Source organism: Manis pentadactyla, chromosome 12, assembly GCF_030020395.1.
Source record: "Manis pentadactyla isolate mManPen7 chromosome 12, mManPen7.hap1, whole genome shotgun sequence".
Classification (NCBI taxonomy): Eukaryota; Metazoa; Chordata; class Mammalia; order Pholidota; family Manidae; genus Manis; species Manis pentadactyla.
The window spans coordinates 33,469,582-33,491,296 of record NC_080030.1 but is presented as its reverse complement, the minus strand read 5'-3'; the positions used below and the strand labels follow the sequence as shown (position 1 = coordinate 33,491,296).

Sequence of the window (21,715 nt, the reverse complement as noted above, 5' to 3'; positions counted from 1 at the left end):
AAAGAACATCCAATGGAAAAAAATACGCCAAGAATAAAAGATGAGAGTTCATATTACAATACACAAATTGTTTTAAGAATTCTACTTAACTTGGAAAGGAGCACATACAGTTGAAATACATTAACCTTTATTTAGCGTCTAATAATTTTACTTATATGTACTGAAATTTTCCAGGTAAATCATTGTAAAGGTGATAATGACTGTTCTCAAAAAACAATGATTTTTAACTTAAGAAGAAAAAATCTGATTTGTCTGAAAATATGGAGAAGAGGAGCATTATTACTTAGAATTATTTTGCTTACAAGATCCAAAAAGAAAACTGAATCAAATTGTCATAAGCAGTGAGGTTTGCTTAATAACACACTTAACTGAACAATCCAGAGATGGGTCTCATTTCAGGCATGGCTTGATCCCCAGGTTTGTCACTGTCCCTCTCTTTTGCTTATGCAAACCATCTTAAAGCCGGCTTCCTCCTTGCCCTCAGGATGCTCCAAGTAGATCCTGGACATGCTTGCTTACTTGTACCTGTAGGAAAAAGCAAGTGTCATTGTCCCTGTATTTCCAGAAAAAGTAAAAGTCAGAGATTTGCTATAATTATTCCATCTAGGGGCACATGCCCCGCTTTGAACTGCTGTCCAAGGGGATGGAACACACTGACTCAACTAACCTAGACCATATAACCTACCCATAGTACAGGTTAAGGGAAGAGAGAAGATTAGCTTCCCAAAAAAACATGAACTCTGTGGCAGAGAGGTGTACTGCACATCAAATATCTCCCTGCTCCCCTACATTTCTGTTATGCAGTTTAATGTAACCATGGGACTAAACGCCAATAGGCAGTGAATGGAAGAGATCTGTGTTCCCTTCAATCTAAGCATTTCAGAGTCAGTGCAGTCCTCAGTCTCTCTTCTCCTCACCCCATGTTGACCTGAATTGAGCATCTCTCATGAATGAGAAATGGTCCTCTTCTGTTTGAAGCCACTGAAATTTTGGGGTTAATCTATTACTACAGCAAATTTAGCCTATACTAACTCAGATTCCCAAATGAGAACCCATAGTTCTTGAGGGAAATGGTACTTGGAATCTCATAGCTTAAAATATCCATTTTCTGGAGGAAGTCACCTCAATCTTGTGAACCTTCAGTAGCTGATGCCAAAGGTCATTTTTCTCTGTCCTTTCTGAGAATTAGTGTGGCTGTTGGAAAGGCACGAACCTGGCCCTGACTTCTAGCGCTGGCTGTACCTTCTGTGTGAGTTAGTCCATCTCCTTGAGCTCAGGAGAGGAGTCTTCATCTCCAGAACAAGGAAATCAATGCTCACTCAGAGACCACTGTGACCCTCATGCCCCAGCTGGGTGAGAGGCAGACCCTTAGTACTTGAGAAGTGCTATGTTGAAAGTGAGTGGTCACAGCCAGATGGGGCTGCAAAGCCTAGATTTCTGATGACTGCCATTCTTTCTCCTATCTATCAATTACTTTACCACCTTTAATTTTCCATAAAGAAAGGCATATGAAAGCTGGTGTAACTCTACATGAATTCCTGTACAGAAATAATGTGTAGTAGATGCAAGATGACAGCAAGCTGAAGCAGAAGTTAGGCATCCTCAGGAATACTTGAACAGTCACCTGGTCCCTTACCAGAGGAAGATCCCTTCTGGCCCTGTAAGGGGGAAATGAGATCAGGAAAGTGAGTCTGAGTCATCCGAAACAAAACTGAGAGCGGTAGCAGAGGTTATGGGAGTGGAGATTATAGCTGTCCACGGAACAACAGAATAAAAGTGAGAGAGAGATTAAAATAGCATCACTGCATTTTCCAACTGAATTCACCGAGTGTTGGCTGTCCCTTTTCCATTCTCAAATAAACAAATTATATCACTCTTCCAATGTAGTGTGATGGTTAAGATCAATGCTGTGAAGTCAGACTATTTGGTTGAAATTCTGACTCTACCACATACCAGCTATCAGACAAATTAACCACTTTGAGGTTTGATTTATAAAAGTGGGAAAAGAATGGCACCCAGCTTATGGCTTCTTTTGGTAATGAGCTGATGTATGTTGAGCTCCTAGCAGAACACATGGCATGAGTGTAATAGATGTCAGCATTGTCCTCATTGTTATCATCATCATCACCATCATTCTGGCTTGACTGTGGCAACCGTTTTCAGTTACCCAGGTGTGAACCTCCTCTGGGAATCTTTATCCTTCCACAGGAGGGCTGAGCTGTAGTCAGGGCCTAACACCACTCCAGTGTCCCTTGCTTTTTTGGAGGATGCCAGGAAACCCAGCCCCATCGTGATGGCTTGTTCCTGAAAAGCAAGCTGCACGCAGTATGAGGTTTTTAGTCTGCTTTCTCAAAGCCCATGCTAGAGTTTCCATGTGCTGTGTGGCTCTGAAAATTTCTCCTGAATGTGCTCCTATTTCCACCAGAACTTGTAGGGTGCTGGGAGGAAGTGGGTCTAACCGCTCTGAGCACAGGCCTTGGGCTCAGGCAAACCAGACCCCAGCTTGCACTGTGTAGTTTTGGCGAATTAATTATTTCATTGTTCCCAGGGGATTGCAAAACTGACTGCCCAGAGATGATGTAAGCACTAATGGATCATACAAGTAGAATGCTTAGCACAGTTCCAAATCAAGGTGGTAATAATAGAAAATTACTATTTTTATCCTCTTAGTATTCCTCCACCGTCACATCACTGTGAACTTCCTAACTTTGGTTATTGAAAAATGGCTAGATTTGGATTCTATAACTTTCAGCTAAGTTAAATAAAAATGGTGAATGGAAAATGGAGTAGGTCAAATGTAGACCTTGGTGGTATTCCAGTAGGGACTGTGCTGGTTGGTTCCAAATCATCAGGGTTGTGTTACTAGGATTCAATTGTTCACACAGTAGAAAGAAAAAAAAGAAAAGCCTATCTCTACAACTGTGTATCTTGCCTCGAAGAGAGGTCTTGTGGATACCTTGCTGACAGTCTGTGTATGACCTCCTTTGTGAGTAAACTCACCAGAATACATGCGGTAAGCGCAGTCTGGCTTATTCGACCAACCTCACTCTGGCTGCTAGTAATCAGTGCCGTTTTCCTAGTAGCCTTCAAATCACTTGCTTAAATAATCAGTCTCAGAATTATACCAGATATTGATGTCAAGCTTAGCAGCGTGTAGTTTCTCATACTTCCACTTTGGGGAGGAAAGGGCCTTCTGGAAAGCTGGTATGTTTACCCACCTTTGTTTTATGGCCCAGCTCTCAACTTCCTGAATTTGTGAAATGCCTGTATCCATTATATCTTTCTTCATAGTCCACCACTTCTATCTCAGAGCTGTGGTAAATTTAGACACCTTTTCTCAACTAAAGGAAGACGCATAGCAGGAACTGTTAGAAGCAGTACCCGCTTGTCACAGCAGATCAGCGACTGGTTTTCCTCTGAGTGGAGTGCAGCCTGGCTGACACCCTCCTCTGGTCACCATTCCATCTGTCACCCACTCCTTCATGCGGAACTTCTCAATCTCAGGACAGAGGAGCAAGGTTCTCCAAAGAGACAGAGTGTGTGTGGATAAGCTTACTGGCAGCTATGTTAGAGGTGTGCAGAAAACACAGCCCAACCTTGGCTGCAACAAGATTGAAATCAGTGTATCGGGTTACTTTGTTCTTCAGGTTCCTTTATGTCGAGAAAGGTGTGAATACTGAAGTAGATCATGCTGGTGACTGTGTTGAGACCATATTGATAACTGAATGCTTTCACTTATTTTAAAAAATAATATCGATTATGTATCTATCCTTACAGCTAAGGAAAGGCCAGACACTCTCATCAAATACAAAATTCAATGGTCCTAAACTCAGAATAGATTCTTAACTATTGAAAAGTGAAAAAATTAACCACTTTTAATGACAAAGCTTTAATAGAAAATTTGAATTTTGCATAAAGATATTTTCTTTATGTGTTGAAAGAAAAATAGGTGCTTTCTTGTTTAACACTTGCTGGAAACAATGAATTAAAGAAAAGATTATAACCCCTATGACAGGCTTGCTCAGTGTCCATAATAACAGAGCTGAAATGAATCTATGATGCTTTAATTGCCCGAGAATGTAAGAACTCAGGCCACATCACATTTTTTGGCAATTAAATTCTGTTTGGAAAAAAAATTTCTACAATTTTGAAAACTAAATTTTCTTTGAAAATATATTGTGAATTCATTCTATTATGTAAATAAATAAATTGTGTGATTAATGCCCCTCAACTAGCAAAATTTATATCCATTTCAATCTAAATCAACTAACATGTTGGACCCAACAATCTCAAATATTATAAAATACTGAAAATACATTTCAATATGTACAATAGGTAAATTCATAGAGACAGAAAGTACATTACATGTTATCAGGGGCTAAAGAGAAGAGGGAAATGAGGAGTTTTGCTAAATGGAGAGAGTTTCTGTTTTAGGACATGGAAAAGTTTTGGAAATAGGGAGGGGTGACGATTACATAAAATTCTGAATGCAATTAATGCCTCAGAATTGTACACTTAAAAATGGTTAAATGGCATTTTATATTACATGGATTTTGTCAACAAAAACAAATCATTGAAGATATCAAAATAAGTGAGAATAATTCAAAAATTAATATTTTCTACTCCCTAACAAAATATTTTATTTTAGAAATTCTGACCTCTGTCATATGACAAAATTAACTAGCAGAATCAGTCTTGTTTGTGATAGCTATTTGTTTATCAAGTGTAGTAACATTTATAGCATATGGCAAAAATATTTTTACTTTATTGTTTGCCTTTGCATCTTGTTTGCAGTTTCCAGTCTTAAAAGAAATAGAAATATTAGTTTTTCCTGATTCTACAGTAGTGAATCATATCTAATAGTAGAAAATGTTCTCACTTTTCAAAAATCATAGCAATCCTGGATTTTATGCTTGAGAAAATCATACATGTAACTTATAACCATCTAAGATGAATAAGTTAAACACTTTGACTTTAAATTATTTTTTCCTTATTCTTCAGCAATTTCTGTGTATCTGGAAGTTCTGTCTTGTTGATTATACTTGAAGGCAGTAAGCAGTACAATAGAAATCCAATTTTCTAAATAGAAAGGTTCCACTGGTTGATCTATAATGTCAGTAGATTTCTCATGTCAGACCCTTTTCAAAATCTTAAATCTGGAGTTCAAAGTTCTCACTTATGTCCTGACAGTAGCTTTCAGGCCCATCAACACAAGAATAAACACATTCCTGTTCTTTCAAGCTACAGAATCATATTCTCTTTATATCTGTTAACATACCTTTTCAAAGGAAAAGAACTTGGTTTCCAAAGAAACCTTTTTTTGTTTAAATCCATTGAGATGGTAAAAACAAAAAGACTTCCAACTTAATGGTATATCTTAATTCCCCAAGAATAAGGAGGAAAAATAAAGGAACTGGAGTGGAAATGGGCAATATAAAAAAGGTCCCTCTTGGATGAAGTTAAGGGGATTTTACAGTGCATACCCTGGCTTTATTTCACAGACTGCAAAGGTTTTAGAGCTATTCCCTGGTCATTTAGGAAGACTCAGATTTCCATTTTCAGATGCTATTAAGAGTAACAGCAAGCATTTTACTTGTCAGTTATTGTCAATCCAAAAACATATCACAACCATGTAATTCAATAGGGGTTACAATGAAATGAAATGATTATTTCCTGATAGCTATGCATCATGAAAGAGACCCTGAATTTATCCCCAAGTGATCAGTTATCTACACATACAGGCATCAACTTAATCAAGAAAAGTTTAATGTTATTATTACTCATACTTACAAAAAGTTTACTCTGTAATCAATATATTCTGTATGGCAAACTCTTCTGTAACACTGGTAGCAAATGACCATATTCTAGGCTATTTTATTGCAGGTTTGGGCAAACACAATCTCAAAGAAGAACATTGTGGTAAGCCAGTATTCAGCAGCCACCCTGGCCGCCAGAATCTTTTCTGCAATCTTCAGATGGGCTCTACCATGCTCAGAGACCTCTCTCCTACTATTTTCACTAGGTTTTCCTATTTGTGACTTTATAGGGTCAACAGAAAGACTTTCTTGGAAAAACAGAGCTCATAACATGGAATTAGACTTGTATGCACTCAATTATACATTAATTTTAATAAACATAAATAAATACAAACAACACACCCATGTGGTTCTGTTTCAGTGTCTAATCCTTCTTCACTAAGTAGTTTTTAAAACATTTAGCTGGATATGAGTCCTTTTAAAGAAGTGGGGTAGGAGGGATGAATAAGTAGAGAAAAAAAAGCGGAAACCCAGAAACATCTGATTCTGTTTGGTTGGTAATGCAAGCCAGAGCCTAGGGATCTTCAGCTTGGGGAAGATTCTTGCATCGACGCCCACCCTCCTACTTCTTTCCATAGCTTCCAGGTGACCCCAAGGAAAACATACGCACAATGATAAAGCCATTTGGGAGACTGCTTCAATGCTAATTGGAGCTTTGTTCCCACATCACTAAGTAGAACTTTATCCTTGTGAGGGAGAAGACCTTGTAAAAAGACTCCTTTATCCCAGAGTGGGCAGCGCCAGCATACTGTTCCCTCTTCTGGGATACCTAAGTAGCATCTACTTGTCCCTTGGGTCTGTCCTGGTGTCTGGGAGCTTTCTATACTCTCTAGTCTGGGCTGCATGTCCCTTTGGACCTACTGTTTAAATACCCTTTCCTTCTTATGAATATTCATCACACTTATAGTATTTGTTCAATATCTTCTTCCATACTATATTTGCAAGCCCCAAGGGGATGAGTACTGTATCTGTCTTGTTCATTTCTGTATCTCCAATTCCTAAAACAATGACTGGCATATACACATTCTCAATAAATATTTGATGTATGAGGACTGGCATATAGAGGTGTTACATGTATGTTAGTAATGTATGAACCATCACGCAGATCTGTACAGTCCTGAACCCTAAACATGTTTAGCTTATTGGTACACTTTTTGAAAGAATGTCCACTGCCCATAAACTTCAGAACATGTCTGCAAGTTCCCAGTTCTCTTCTATTATACTGAGCTGGGTAGGTAGGCAGGGTTCAATAACCCTTGGCTTCCTGAAAAGATAAAGCAACTTTTAGATTGTATTAAATGACAAAAAGAGCCCCCACTGTTGACTGAGATACTCTACCAGCTATTTTCCCTTTCTGCCTTCCTACTGTGACATTCTGCTCTTCAGTATCTCATTACTACAACCTTTAGGCTAAATCATAGCCTTCTATTTCTAGTTTTGTTACAGAATATGTGGTGTGGCCTGCAATGTGCCTAAATGCTGTAGTAATGAGCTATCATGCAATCAAATTCCATAGCTATATTTAGACTGGTTCCCTGAGTTGAAGCTGAGACATCTCCATTTATTACATTTGTGTTAATGACCGTCTCTGACTTATAATCATTTGATTTATGATTTTTCATCTTTATGATGGTATGAAAACATTATGCATTCAATATAAGTCACACTTTGAAGTCTGAATTTTGGTCTTTTCATGGGCTACAATATGCCTCATGATACTCTCTCGTGACGCTGGGCAGCAGCTGGGAGCTGCAGACTCTAGTCAGTCACATGAAGGTTAACAACCCATACGCTTACAACTCTCCTGCACCCATACCACCATTGTTTTCACTCTCAGTACAGTGTTCAATACATTATGTGAAAGACAGTAAACATCTCTTTTGTGTTAGATGATCTTGCCCAACTCATGTAAGTGTTCTGAGCACATTTAAGGTAGGCTAAGCTAAGCAATGATGTCCAGTATGTTCTGTATACTAAATACATTTTCAACTTACATGGATTTATCAGGACATAACCCCATCATTAGTTGAGGAAGATCTGTACTTTCAGACCAAACAAAGAGGTAGTCTGTGCTGTGCCAGGCATCATGGGACTTCCCTGAGGTTATTTTTTAAAATTTTCTAATGGTTCCAGTGGAAATAGCTGTGAAACCACTAAATGATACTTTATAATCTTGAATTTTTTATTTATATTCAGTTTGGTTCAAACTTATCCCAAGTATCACCCTTGTGCTTGGCTAGTTTGTACTTTAGTCTATAGGAAATAGGGTGGGGGAGACTGAACTGTTTGAGTAAGTAGTGAGATCATCATATATGTTCTAAAATGGTTAATCCAGCAGCAGTGTGGAAAGGCAGGTTGGGGGGATGAAGAAAGACAGGAAGAAGGGAGGTCTGTAGGAGGGCATGACAGTACTCCAGTGGGGGAGGCTCGAAGGACCAGACTAGAGGAGAGGCAGTGCAGATGGGGACTCCCCAGGGCGGAGGAGGTGAGGATGGAGACCCAGGACCAGAGGGGTGCAGGTGAGAACAGGAAGAGGACACACAGTCAAGAGATACTGCCGAGGCAGAACAACAAGAGGGATGCGAGGGTTGGAAAACAGATGGGACCCTGGGCAGCTGGGAGGGTGGTTGCACCATTACTAAATATGGGGAGCACAGGTAAAAGTTTATCATGGAAACTTGTCTTTGGAACAAATGGAATTTGAGGTGCCAGAACATCCAAGCTGTTGGAAATATGAGCCATAGTTCAAAAACAATTTCAGGACTGGCCACAGGTACACTGACCATGGTGTCATCAGTTTTGATAATCTGGTTGTTTTTGCCCTTCAGTAAACAGCACATACTTCAAGGTCAGTCAAGCTTTTATTGACTTGAAGATAGAATGTCTTATGAGTAAGAGCTTTTGACTTTTTCTTGGAATACTCTGGGGCATCCCAGTTTAACAGTCACCACCTATGACGCTCTACAATAGGTGCTTTATATAGCTCTTCTATTTAAACCTTGGAACACTCAGTCATTTTAGAAAGTAAACAATAGGTTTTCCCATGATTGAAGAAGCTGGGACCAAGGAAGTGTGAGGTAGTTGGCCAGTTATCAGTGTCTTGGGCCCCTACCCTCTGAAGCAAATGGTGCCTTCCAGACCCTGCAAGTGGGGGAGCACTGAGTAACTTACTGTCCCCTGTCTTCTCTGCAGTACAGCTTATTACTGTGCATTCAGAATTGCTCTTTAAAACCATTTTGTATTCTTTCAGTCTTTTATTTACTGCTGATTCCTTCTAAAGTTCTGAGTTTTAAAATTTTGCTTCTCTCCCTGCTTTCTTGAGACTCTAAATATAGTCACTTTGTGTTCATATCTACCAGAACATTATTGGTGTTTGTAACCAGCATCTAATTTCCACTCACACACATCATACCCATCCTCCCTTCACATGTAAATGTTTGTTTCATGCCAATTGTTTTAAGAAAAGCATGGATTGTTAACTGGAAGGGATTGTTGCATAAAAATATATCTGTCAACCTTCATGCAGTCCCTTGACTCCAGCGACATCAGCTGATCTTTTATCTTTCGTGCTGCTTGTCCATCACCAGCCCCTTCTGTGAAGGATGATGAGCTACTTTCTTTGGGTTGGAGAGGAATCAGTACAAGTTGGGAGAACAAAGAACACACAAACAAGATGCTGTTTATAACATTAATGGCTGTAGTGCGTCATTCAAAGCTGTAATAGTAATGGTTCATCCCATTGGTGATCCCCAGTAGAGCAGTTGAATTAAATGGTCTCAAGGGTGACTTCGCCTTAACATTATAGAAGTTAATGCTTTTCATTTTTGGCGTGTTCCTTTTCCTACCACACAGATGCTTTGAATCTACGGAACCGACAGGTCATCTGCGTCACTCTCAAAGTCCTTCAGCATCTGGTTGTGTCAGCTGAGATGGTGGGTGAAGCTTTGGTGCCCTATTACCGTCAAATCCTCCCCATCCTGAACATCTTTAAGAATATGAATGGTGAGTTATCCCAAGAGTCAAAATGTCTTTTAAGCCCTGAAAAAAAGGGAGTGGTTTGAAGTCAAGTTAATGAGCAACACATTTAGGATTTATTATTGCATATAAACCAAGACCAGTTTGCAGATCTAACCAGCATAACTCCCACCCCTTCTCCCACTACTCCCCAGGGAAACAGTAAAATTAACAATTTCATTTATTACTCCTCACATGTACAGCTTACTTACTCAATACAGAAGCACTGAAGCAGTTCTCTAATCTTCCAATAATTAAATTGTAAAGTTTTTTTAATTGTCTTTTGAATACATTAGTGGTTTTAAGTTTGTCCTTCCTTTTGATAGTAATTCTACCTGTAGCTATGTCCTGTAAAATTGCTGTCCATTTTTATTAATTAGTTTCAGATGAATTTTAAAGCAATATTACTAAAATCTGGTAAGATGGTTTGGAGAGTTTTAATATATGTTCTTCCATTTCTAAAAAGGAAAATAGAAAAATAGATAATTTATAGCTGTGGAGTTGATGGTGAGTACTGATTTAAAGAAGTGTATATAGATAGATACATTTATTTCATTTATTAAAAAAATAATATGCTATAAGCTTTGGAAGGCACTGCTGAGCTAAGATTATTCTAATTTATCCTAACAAAGGTGCTAGCAAGTTGTGGAGCTCTCCTGGCAGGCAGTAGATGTACATCTGTGCATTCACAGTGTGGTTTTCCTTTCATGCCTCTTGAAATGATGTGAATCTAATTTTCTTTTATGTTGCTAACTTTGAAATACCATATTTCTCATATGCACAGTGTAAGTCAACATTTGAAGTTAATTCCTGACAGCCATGTAAATAAGTTAGTAATTTAGTGGAACACTGCATGAAAATTTTGCAACATAATCTGCTTATTGTACACACAAGAAAAAAATCAAACAAAAAACTGAGTGTTCCCACCACACACATGTCCTTTGTTTGCAATAACGACTTTTTTATATAATTCCTCAATTGCTATTAAAAGTCTCTAAATCAGGCAGGCTATTCAGAAAAGTATGGAATCCTTTCAGTAGTAGGACCTACTTATACGTTTAATATCAAACATATTTAGTAAAAAGGACTTCAGTTGGTTTTTTGAGAACTTAAGAACAGTTACAATAGAGTGAGTTGATATCCATTCCACAGTTTGAAGAGCTATAGAGTTAATGTGGACACTTAGACATGATGGTCTCTTTCAGGAAAGTGAAACTTGGGTATTAGTAATTGAATCTCTTGTGGTCTAATAAACTCAGAGTTTTAGTAACAGCATTTCTACTTTGTGGAAAATACTTGCTTAAATACTCTTGATTTATAATTCATATTTCTACTGTATGGCAGCATCAAATATCTGTACAGTTATAGAATGACTCCATGTGTGTATATTGTGCAATTATGGTTCATAAAAGAAACACGTTTTTCTATTCTAGATACCATGAGGAAGATACAGAGATGACAGAGACGAGATGATAGAAGTATGGATAGAGATGATAGAGACAGGATAGGGATGATAGAGAAGTAGAGAAATAGAGACTGAGGCAGAAATGAGTTATTAAAAAATGGAAGAATCAGGAAATAACAATGTCCAGAAGTCTGTTACAGTTAGCACTTCTGAAGTGCATGATTTGCGTTTCCTCACTAATCCTCAGAGAAACCTGTGTACTATTACTATTTCCACGTTTTATTGTAAAAGTCTCTTTGTGACTTTTCTCCCGCATAAACCTTTGCTTCTGTACTTGACCGTCATGGAAGACAAGCGCCCACACGCCCCCTCCCCTGCTCGAGAAGAAGGTGGCGGCTGCCACCACACCATCCCAATGCTTTTGTTGTTGCGCAACAGAATCTGGGATTTAATTTAAACATCACTTTGTATCTTTGTGTAAAAGAAGGAAAACAGTGATATTCTAAAGACAATTCGAGTCTCCCTCGTACTCAGGGAAACCTGTGAAAAAAGTTAGGTACAGCTGCACAAAGGCAGATGCGTGTCACTGGGAGCTCAGACTATTAAGCCAGAACAGTTGGTGTCTACATCTACCTTATGATACTTTCTATTTAATTCTTTAGCTCACAAACGTTCATGCACTTAACAAAAGCAGTGACTGGCTTTAGGAGTACATCCCCCTTTAAATTTTATGGATGTGGGGAATTTTGAATTTATACCATAGCCTTAATTGGTCCCAAACATGGCTAATTATTTTGCACCATTTCTAAGTGACTGCACCAGGAATTTGACATGCAGCTATTATTCTGCTTATATCTCTCTGGCATTTGAGGGAAAAAAATATTGCTCCAGCTTTATTTTCCACTTACCTTAGAAACCTGTCAGTACATTGCCAGAATACAGTTTGCTGTGTTTCCAGAGGGTCATATTACACAATTGGACAACTCTAGCTATAAAACTACCAGAAGAAGCTTATCACAGGATTTCCAATTACAGTAGTATTTCAGTTGAAAAATAAGTTATCTTTAATTGCATTTTAATAAATTCTGCTTTATGATTATAGCTATTTCATTCATATTTACAGAACCATATATACTTATTTTATTAAAGCCGATGTTTTTAGTAACAGATATATTTATTTACAATTAAAATTATAACGAAAATGTACAGCATGTAGCATTAGAAAAAATCCTCAATTTCAGTGTATTTGAGAACAATTTCCCTCATTTCTGTTTCCTCTTTTCCCTGCATTTCTTTCACATAAATTAATGCTTTATTAAAATCAAATTCAATTTATTTCTATTAAGTCCCACCACAGAATATTTTTTAGAATGACCAGGTATAAATGACAGAAAGAAAGAATGAATGAAAGAATATTCCTTCAAAGATCATGACCTTGTCCTTCTGTCAGTGTTCCCTCAAAGTGCAACCTTTAGCTTAATTCTACTGCCTGCTCCCTTTTGCAATTTCTTTCCTATTTCATTGTCAAATGGACTTTCTTGGAAATGAGTGGGAGTTGAGCAGCTAGGGACTGGGCACCTGCAATGAGGAGCCCTAGGCTTAGAGTCTTCCCAAGGCACCTGGGGAAGTAAAGGAGGGCAGGAAGGAGTAGAGGTTGCATTTAGGCCATGCCTACACTTCTGTAGCTATTAAAACTAACCAGCCCCACCAGATCCTTCCTGTTCCAGGAGAAAGAGTAGCTTTGTATTTCTATTTATGAAGGACTTTTTTCACCAAGTTAATTCGGCCATAGTAGGTGGGGGGAACAGAAACAATCTGAGCTGGAATTGTAAAGTGGGCTAAAGAGTAACATTCTGGAATCATAAGAGATGGGAACTTAGGCAAATCATGTAACTTCTCTGAACTCGAATTTCTTTTAAATTTAAATTTTTCTAAATCTTCTACATAAAACATTTATAATAGAGCACCCTTTTGCAAGGTTGGCATGATGATTCAAGATAATGTACTCACAGCTCCTTCATGCAGAGGCAGAGCCTGGCCTTGACTGGGTATTAAATAAGATAGCAATATAGAACATTATATATATATGCAATATGTATACATAGAACATTATATATATATGCAATATGTATACATATAGAACATTATATATATATATATGCAATTTGTATACATATATTATGTAATGTGGTATACAAATACAGCAATACCGTGTAAATTATCATGTAGCAGCATAAATAGGGATTGAGTGTGTTGATGTACTGTGTCCCTTTGCTGAGTGACCCATCTACTTGGCTCTTCTGTGCACCTATGGATGAGGCAGGGCCTTCTGGTTTCCCAGCTGCAGCACCCCTTTGTTTAAAGGGTTCGTCTTTCTTCTCATTGCCAAATGCCAGATGGGTTGTCAAATAAGTTAAAGAAAGACTCTGGGATTCACTCAAGGATAACTGGTTTTCCAGTCTATCCCTTCCTGGCATAATTTTTAAGCTCAAGTATGTGACTAATGTGTTAAGGAATGTCTTAAAGAGAAGCCCATGTGTGACAAACAGGGGGTGCCCGGATCAAGGTTCTCTTTAGAAGAACCAAACTAGTATCTAAGATTTTGAGCTCATTTTAATTAATTCTAAGCAATGAATTTTGGATGTCTGAAACGTGCTGTCTTTCCTATCACTGCTTCAGGGTAAAAGAAAAATACTTTCTTTAAGAGCAGTTTCTTCTTTCCTGTGTTCTTTCACAAATATTATTAAAGGTTACAGAAAATTAAGATAATATGAATGTTCAGTTTATAGCTTTCAGAGATGAAACTACAAAATTAATGATGCAGTGTATTGCATTTGAGAAGCATGCAACAATAAATGGCATTAAAACTTTTACAGCTAAAATATGGTGCTCTGCCAACAGATTAGAGCTACCGATTAACCCTGTTTTCTGGAGGCAATCTTTATTTTGGCTCTTCGTTCCTAACTACTTCCATAGTCCTGAAACAGCCTCTACCTGCAACTGTTGAAAGACTCCAAGCATCTGTGACTCTAATAGTATCATAAGTCTATGTCATAAAATATGCAAATATATATATAAATGAAATAACACATACCTATGTATGTAGAAATCAAACATGGTCCCATGTATGTAGATTTATCTAGGGTAGTTAATATAGATAAATAAAAGTCCATGAAAAGGGATATGATATGTTTGTTTCAAATTCACACACATTAGACCATATAGGTAATGAGAATGCATTAAATTTGCAAAATTCTAGAATGTTTGAACCAAGTCTTTGACCCTAAAATTAAGTAGTTTCTAAAAAAATGGAAACAATTGCTTTATGATGATAGTGTTTTAAAACAACTCCTAATAAGAACCTAAGCATTCTCTGTCAACCTCATTCAAACCCTCACAGATATTTCTGTGAGACCAAGGCCTAGTCTCATGGTCCTTTAAGATGTTGATGAACTTTTAGGTGCTGATGGTTTGCCAATAAAATCTTCATTCTTTTTTTCTTATAATTGACTTATATAAATGTTATTTCATGGAACCTTAGTTTTGGAATTCCAAAATTATTTATTTAATAATTAAGGGAATTTCCAGTGGAATTATGCACACTTTTGACTGTGATTTACGTTCAGAAATTTACATCAAATTTCCTTTGGTATCATTAGGTTTATCAGATTTGAGAGCATTTGAATGTCCTAAGTTTATTGAGGAAAGTACTATAACTACTACTCCCCAGTTCCTGAAAGTTCCATTTGGGATGATCATGTGTATATAGCTCAACTCATCTAAGCTCTCCTTCCACTCAGATTTAACTAGTTGGTGTAAAAAGAATCCTAGGATCATAATAAAGCTGGCAGATCTGTACAGGGGCCCTTTGGTCTGCACCTCTCTCCAATGACCGAAACTACCATGTAGTAGACTGTCATTTCCATGGGACAATGTTTGTGCTGGGCTTGCTTCATCCCGTGCAGTTTGGCATGCCTAGAAGTAGGTGCCTACTATGCGTTTGCCTGGATTTATCCACCAACTCACTCTGCAGGCCCAGTGCTTGTCTATTCAGTCCTGTCCTAAGGCTGTTCCACTATTTCATGCAGCAGCCCGGTACACTGCGGTGAAAACTGTCTAACGTTCCATCCGACTTCTTTCTGTAATCTAAACCACACAGAGCAATGTCTAATCCCTTCCCCGATCTGCCGGCCTCAAACAAGTACATAAAACTTTCCTTCCCCTTGCTCTTCTCTTCCCCAAATTTAAGGTCCCTGTTCTTCCAAGTCTTATTTATAAGCAGAGCTGCTAGGGCCTCAAAAATCTCAGGGTATAGAGAGGGAGGGCCATATGTCTGCAAACACTGGTGGCTGTGCAGTGGCCCTGGGGAAGTCAGAGCTACCCTGCCTTCACTGATGCACCTGGCACGTGGCCAGCCCATAAGAAGGCCTTACTGTGAGGAAGTCTACGAACTCTTACTAAAGGAATTTCCTCTTCACTCAGGCTGCTTCATTCAAGCTTATTTTCAACCCAATTTATTGTAAAAACCCATGTGGGGACACGAAATTGGATATATATTTGCTGTTCTCTCTAGATGTCCCTGGTTGCATCTGTCAGGAGTTATCTGTCTTTATCTAGAAACACATGACTAGGCGGGGTGATACCCAGGGAAACCAGAATCCAGAGCTGAATGAAGATTGTGTAGTAGTTCTCTAGGGCTGCAGTAACAAACTATCACAAACTAGGGGCTAAAACAACAGAAATTTATTGTCTCACGGTTTTGGAGGCCAGAAGTCTAAAATCAAGGTGTCAGCAGGGCCGTGCTCTCTGAAGCCTCTGGGGAAGAATCTGTTCCATGGCTGTCCCCCAGCTCCAGTGGTACCAGAAATCCTTGGCTTGTGGATACAGCACTCCAGTCTCCACGTGACATCTCCCTGGGTCTGCCTCCGTGTCTCTTCTTCTGAAGACACCAGTCCTTGTAAGGACTGGACTAAGGACCCGCCCTACTTCAGTATGCCCTCATCTTAACTTTACTAATTACATCGGCAATAACCCTATTTCCAAATAAGTCTACATTTGGAGGTTCACAAAAGGACATGAACTTGGGGGGACACAATTCAACCCAGGACAAGCTGTATAAGTTTCCCAGGGTGCGTGGAGATAAAATCCTGTCTTTGATAAGTAAGTTAGAGGTTCTGTGTGCTGTGCACTCCCTCCCACGGCCATAACTGAGAAGGGGGTGGCTCTGCAAAGCCCATTGAGAACTCCCTCTTTGAACAATCAGAAGTTCTATTCCTTTTCCTTCAGTCTAGTTCAGAAAAGAAGATCTAAGTCAGTTTTGAGTAGGGGAGTTGTCAGGAAATGCTGCAAAATAACCAAAGAGAAGAAAGCAAATGTTTTCACAGTTCAGGCTGTCACCCAAGGGTCCTGCTGCCACCAGCCCTCCAGAGGGCCCCAGGGACCCCGTTGGGACAGCAGGTAGCACCACGTGCCCCAGTGCTCATCCTGCCTGCACAGCCAGGCAAGAGGGTCAAGCCAGAATGGGGTTGTACCAATAAATAGGGGTTGACCAGGTAACTTTACTTAAGGAAATAAACTGTCAGGAAAACACTGACTTGCAGACACATTCACACCCAGACACATCTAGATAGTCCCAGCTCAGCAGCAAGTTTGGTGCGTCTTGAACAACACTCGTAGGTAAATCCCATTAATCATTTCTAAGCTAAGTAAAAGGGCCACTCCTGTATGAAAATAAAGGCTTGAGATGGGACAGTTACAAGCTGTCTGTGCCCCATACTCCACTTGTTGGGATGGGCTGTGTGACCTACACCTGTGGCTCTTGACCTTGAGTGACCATCCTAAACCCAGTCCAGGGACTCTCAGGAGATAGTACCTGTTTTTTCTCCAGAAGCAAACATCACATCCTCTCAGGAAATTGCCCTGATCCTGCTCAGACAAGCACGATGAATTGGTCTCCCCTAGGTCCTGTGGAATTCTGTTTCCTCTGTCTACTCCCCAGCTCACCCGAGAGGGCCCAGATGCAGAGAGTGGGAATGACTGGCTAATTGCTCACCCCATCTGCAAAGCCATGCTTGAAATATGTGGGTGGCCACCCCTCCACCCCCAGGTACTCCAAAAGGATCTACCAACAAAATGATTTGATTCCAACTGGTCCCCAGTCCTTGGCCAGTAACTTCCTCGCTGCTAGCTGAAAACTGGCACACTTCTGAATGAGAGATTTCCATTATTTCAGCTAAGGCCTTTAAGATATGCCTTGAGAAATCTGTACAATATGCTTCAATGTATTTAAGAGCTCAAGATGGGCCCCAAATGAGTAAGCATGCAGATATTTGCCCAAGAGAAACAGTGTTTGTTTCTATTTATGCAACAGAAAGTTTTATTTAATCTGGGCAAGAAAGCACATAATGATTTCTAAAGCTTTAATTTAAGGAGGCTCCTATATTGGGCCAAATCAAAATTTGTATTTTTTAAGTCACCTGAAATATCACTTATTCTGGATTTGCTGATAATTAAGTTCTGATTTTCATTTTCCTTTATATGCAGATCTCTCATGAGCACCAACAAATGACATTTTAGAGGTCTCTGTGTGGACATTGCAGAGAAAATAAGAGTGTCCGCATTGTAATTGTTACGTTGAATAGTCACTATTCATGACATGATTAAAAGGCAAGTTTAAAAGGGGATTGGAGACAGAAAAAAAATAAGCCTAATTTATAAGTGGGGGAGCCTTTCCTTGACACTGCATGAAACTTAACAGGGACCTTAATTGTTCTACTCACTCGTAAGATCAAAGGCACTCTGACTCATACACAATTCCAGGGCTTTGAATTGCTTCTTTTAACAGATTGATCAGAACTCTGAGCTGGACTCCCTCTCAAACCGGCCTCCCTTCCCCAGCCCAGATCTGCTCAGGGCTGGAAGCTGGCAGTAGGAAAAGGGGGTGCCCACCCTTTTATTTTGTCACCACCCCAGCCCAGCCTTCACTGCACAGGTCTATCCCACAGGATGTTCACATGGGGAGATGGGCAGAGAGGAGGGAGCACATCACTGCCTGACGCTCCCCAGCCCTGGCATCCCATTCCTGGGGCTGGCAGGCTTTGAAGGCTGCTTTATGTATGCGGAGAGTGGTAGGGGTCTCTTCAGTGATACCCCAGGGATGGCTGCTCCCCATTCTGGCTGCTCACTGGTAACCCCTTCCTCAGTCCCTAGATGTCCTGCATTCACAGCAGCCTCTCATGGCCAGGACCCCTCTACCCTGCCGGGAAGCCCCATTACAGTACCAAAACTGCCCCCTACCCACGCTACCATCCCGGGTGCTGCAAGGCCAGGCCTTCAGTCCTGCTGTCCCTGGTTCCTTCGATTCTCAGCCATGACAAAGACCCAGGACTTGGTGCTGCCCCACTGCTGGGAGTGCCTTCAGGGCTCTCTAGATAATTCCACCAGTCAGGTGGGACTAGGAGCAGAGCACAGAGGCAGAGACAGAGCCCTTTAAGGAAAGCTCATTGTCTTTTCACCACGCGTGGGCTCCTTTAAAAGGCTTCATCTGTCCTTCATCTGTCTCTTGAAAAGCCTAAGAAGCTGTGGAACTGGTCCTCTGAAATCCCGACAGTCACACCTCATTTGGTTTCCTTGAGCCAAACAGGAAACCCTAGGAAGAATTTTCTACTTAATATGAAATCAGCTTTCCATTTTTATTGTCTTTCTCAAAAAATCTATATTTTTCACATTGACAGAATGGAATGTATGTAGCTTAGAATAAGCTTAACCATCAGTGAAGAAGGAATTGAAAATGCAATGGACAGATTTCCATAGAAAAACTGCAAATATTATTGATATTTCTTCGCTTGCCTGCTTTCTGCATTAGAATCTCATGTACATCATGAATTAATGTTCCAAGTAATAAAGAAAAAAGTAATGCCAGCAATTATGACTAAGTTCTATTTGGATCCTTCCAAGATCAATTTACTTTTTTTCCCCTTAAATACAGTACTTTAATACAGCTTTTTGTGAGCCTATTTGTATCCATTTTGAGATGGCAGTGAACAAGAAATGACTCTCCATTCAGTGACTTTCAGATTTTGCATACCTATTACCATTCTGCCTCTGCTTTTCTGAAATAAGTCCTACATTTTATCTTAACATTTATTTTTTAAGCCTTGACATTATCTTGATCACAAACTAAAAAACTAATTAATGATGCAGCATTAAATTTTTAAAAACAAGAATGCTATTGACCCATAATGACAGGATTATTGCCCAGTAATTCTCCCACTCTTAAGCTTTGTTTTAACCTTTAGACAAGTTGGGTATTTATTTATACACATGAAGGGGTTTGAGGACTTTCTTCTAACAGAAATCATTGACTAGCATCTGTACTTGGTGTGGGTGTGTTTGTTCATTTTAAACAGGGCAAATAACCACCTGACCAGACAGCTGAGGCAGAGGTCTGTCTACAAGCAGTGGAATATATGTTATGCTTTCAAAGTTTCTTATGATCTGCAACAATAGAATGATATTTAAAGACAAGTAGTACAGTATTTTTATTTTTAAGACGACCAGCTTGAAATTTCTGAATTAACTTCTGTTAGGATTTAGGCAACAGTGGCATGCAGAGAGAGGCTTTGAGCCAGGCCTCCAAAGCTGCTTGCGTGTCCACCTCTGTTTATATACCTGCTGAGCTTGCCCTGGAACACTAGGCCCCCTTGCTCTCACTGCCTCCATGCCAACTCCAAGGACCTAGAGAGCTATGTGGTTTTCACCAGTTACCAGGGGGAGGCCAAGAGAGGACCACAGTGTACATCATTCATTGGCTAACTGGAAAGGACGAACATGTTTGAAGGGCCTGCTATGTGCCAGTGTAGCAGAGGCTCCTGAAAATCCTTAAGAGATTGAAATGGCATTTACCAAAGCCATCGGAGACTTCCTTGCCCACGTTCCTGAGTCAGCATGCACCCCACAGAAGGCGTGGCAGGAGAAGGGCAGGCATTAGGTTCTTTAAGACCGTACTCCCTCACCTTCTTCCTCACTCTTTAATGACTTGAGTGAGGTCAGGGCACACATTCGGAAGAGCAAACTCCAGATCTGATGGTAGATGTGTTGAGGCTATTCAGTAGGACAAAGAGGGCTGCTGAGACTTAATGCATCTTCTTGGGAATGAAATGGTGAAGGAATATAGCAAAGTTTCAGACTCACCCCCAGTATCATCATCTTGTGGTAGAATAGGAACACTACCTTCCTCATCCAAACTGCACCGTATCTAACCTGGGAAGATCCTGAGGAGAATCTTCCTATGCGGGCAATCTCCAAATGGGGGCAGGTGGGGCTGGGGGTTTTTTAGTTCTATTGAGATATAATTGACATATAACACTAATAAGTTTAAAGTGTATAACAGAAGATTAGATATATATGCATATTGCTAAATAATTAATTTTTAAAAAACAGGTTAACATCCACCATTTCACATACTTAAAAATGTTTTCTCCTCATGATGAGAACTTTAAAGATCTCTCAGCAATTTTTGAATATACAGTATTGTTGGTAACTATAGTCACCAATTATCAGCAGCTACCTGTTAGAATTTTTATGAGCACTTCTACCAAATCTTTAGTAGGAACTCCATTATATGTAATTTTTGCTAATTAGATTTGAGAGTCCACCCAAATGTATATAAAAAAGACCAGGGAGGACAATACATCATCTCAGGCATCCCCACCAACAGGGCTGCCTAACAGGTCCAGTCCTGCTGCCATTGAGTAGGCCTGGGGTATCAGATAGCAATGAGAAGTGGGTCTTTTTCAATATGTGGGGATTGTTACCAGAATGTAAATTCCATGAACACAGGGTCTTTGTCCCTTTGTCACTGCTTTGTCATCAGCTCAAGAACAGTTCCTAGCAGGAATGGTGCGTTCATTTTCTGTCACTGCCATAACAAACCACCACAAATTTAGCTGCTTAGAAAATACCCATTTGCTGTCTCACAGCTCTGTAGATCAGAAGTCCAGCGGGCTTAACACGGTAATGTGATTAGAATCTAATGATGCCAAAATCAAGGCATCAGCCACGCTGCATTCCTTGCAGTTTCTAGAGAAGGGTCTGCTTCCAGGCTCATCCCTGTGGTTGGCAGAAATCAGCTCCAGGCCGTTGGAAGTTTCCCTGTTTCCAGACGGGTTGTCAACAGCAGGTAGCTCCCAACTTCTAGAGGCTGCCTGCCTTTCCTGACTCACGGCCCCTTCAGAGCCAGGAAGGGCAGACCAAGTCCTTCTCATGCTTCCAGTGTCCCTGAATGCCCCCTGCCACATCTCACCTGTCCTCTTCTGCTTTCAAGGGCTCCTGATTACATAGGGCCCACCCAGATAATCTTGGATAGTCCTTTATGGTCAGCTGACTAGTAACCTTAATGGCACCCACCAAGTCCCTTCTCAACACCTAGACTAGCGTCTGATTGGAGAACAAGAGGACAGGAATCTTGGGGGATATCTTT

At 39.9% G+C, this 21,715-nt stretch overlaps 1 protein-coding gene across 1 annotated transcript in view; it reads left to right on the top strand.

Moving 5' to 3' along the window:
* PACRG (parkin coregulated) overlaps window positions 1–21,715 on the top strand; it is a 437,202-nt gene that overhangs the window by 248,734 nt on the left and 166,753 nt on the right. Inside the window, exon 4 of the mRNA XM_036886762.2 lies at window positions 9,669–9,818. Within this exon, the coding sequence (XP_036742657.1) occupies window positions 9,669–9,818 (150 nt within the window). The remainder of the gene's footprint in view (window positions 1–9,668; window positions 9,819–21,715) is intronic.